The 1937-nt window shown below is 38.8% G+C and overlaps 1 protein-coding gene across 1 annotated transcript in view; it reads right to left on the minus strand.

The window, feature by feature from the left end:
• The window catches only part of LOC104729240 (phenylalanine--tRNA ligase alpha subunit, cytoplasmic), a 4337-nt gene continuing 3128 nt past the window's right edge, over positions 729-1937 (minus strand). The window contains exons 15-17 of the mRNA XM_010448164.2: positions 1172-1364; positions 1039-1093; positions 729-938 (exon numbers count right to left, since the gene is read on the minus strand). Of these exons, the coding sequence (XP_010446466.1) occupies positions 888-938; positions 1039-1093; positions 1172-1364 (299 nt within the window). The 3' untranslated portion in view covers positions 729-887. The remainder of the gene's footprint in view (positions 939-1038; positions 1094-1171; positions 1365-1937) is intronic.

Raw genomic sequence — 1937 nt, forward strand, 5'->3', positions numbered from 1 at the left:
AAATATGATTATTGAGTAAATATGAAAATTAGGATTAGAGTTTAAAACTTTATTTACAATAAATTATTAATCATATATTGTAATCAAACAAAAATATTAACAAAAAAAGTACAAATATATTTATTAAAGGGCTTTTCGGACTGGTCCGAGCCCGATCGAACTAAGCCCGAAAAACCTATAGTCCAAACGGATTGAGCCCGAAAGACTCGATATTTTCTAGACATATATATTTAAACTTGAATCCAGTGTTTTTTAGAACCGGGCCGGCCAAACCCGCAGGCTTTGGCCCTAATTGACATGCCTATCTTCGAGTAGAGACAATGTTTTTGGTAGTTGGAGAGACACTTGTCCGATCCAGTCGGCCGCGGGAACAAGTAGTCAAGCGGAGGGCTTAAAGATGGTCGTGCGGCGTCGAGCCGACGTTCCAACATTTTTACGCTCTTTTTTTTCTTTTTTTTAATATATATACCTGAGGGCAATATATTGGTTTACTGGGAAACTGTCTTTTCTATCAGGTGTCAAAATGGGCCCAAAATTGTGGGTCAATTCAGTCCAACCCCTATCCATAAACTTGCAAAACCGGGTGTCAAGCTGTGGTAGCATGACCATGCTTTGAAATTGAATCATACTGCTTAGTATTTTTGTAAACACAACCCCTAACCATGGAGGTCACGACGGAAGCTGACTCTTTCAAGCTGACTCACGACGGATAACCAAAACAAAATGAATTTAAAAAATTTGACAAGCCAGATTGCAATTGCATCCAATTAATATGGAATAGTCAGGTCCAGTAACCGGAAGTATAATTGAAAATACCAAGAGATCATTAAAATACTAACAACATAAAAGGAGCATCTTGAATCAAATGAAGACAATCAAAATATCACTCAAATTCCAATTCGGCAGACCGGATTCCGTTTAATTAAATCGAGATCCACCTACGATGAAGAATGAAACACAGATTGAGTATATATGCCAATGAAACAAGGCAATGTTTTATACAAACATGTTAGAAGAAGTGAAGATCTCGTGGGTTACCTTGTGTCCAAACAAATCGCGGATGTTGTCAATACCGTATAATATCATTGTCGGTCTGGTTTATGAACAAAAAAACAAGAAAGAATCAGCAACGAACGACCCTGAAATGTTGAGGGAAATTCAAAAATCTTACCTCTCAAGAGAAAGACCCCAAGCAATTACTCTAACATCCTCGGGTAAACCCATTGGAAGAAGCATTTCGGGTCTGAACATCCCAGAGTTACCAATCTCCACCCACTTCCCTAAGCCTTCATGGTAGCTGAAAATTTCCATACTTGGCTCTGTGTAAGGGTTGTAAGCTGGCTTGAACCGCAGTTTCGACATCCCTGAAAAGCATGATCGCGTTCAGAGTTTTTCTTTCTCTCTCAAGCCTAGGCAAACCAAATTTAAGATTGTGGCAAACTTAAGGAAGAGTTTACCTAAGCGTGAGAAGAAGTCTTTTAATACACCAATCAGGTCTCCTAGTGTAAGGCCTCGATCACAAATCAAACCTGATCCAAACATGAGATCATTTAACCGATTGAAAATCAAGTTTGACAGACGATGATTCCTTACTGTGATTTAACACCAAACTGTGACAACTCTGTCCGTTAGAGAACTATACCTTCAATTTGATGGAACTCTGCAAGGTGGGTCCGATCAACAGCTTCGTTTCTGAAGACACGGTCAATAGAAAAGTACTTCTTGGGCACAAAAGGTTTCTACAGAAAGACAGAAATCTAATTATACTACTGAATATTGAAAACCAACGTCTCACAACCTGTAAACTAAAGTTCAGTTGTACCTGTGCTAGTGCATAAAGCATCCTAGATGAGACAGCCGTTGTGTGAGTACGGAGAAGATTCTTGTTTGCTTCTTCTCGTTTCCAATCATAATTATACCTTTAATGCAAAAGGCCA

The sequence above is a fragment of the Camelina sativa genome, chromosome 12 (assembly GCF_000633955.1).
Source record: "Camelina sativa cultivar DH55 chromosome 12, Cs, whole genome shotgun sequence".
Lineage (NCBI taxonomy): Eukaryota > Viridiplantae > Streptophyta > Magnoliopsida > Brassicales > Brassicaceae > Camelina > Camelina sativa.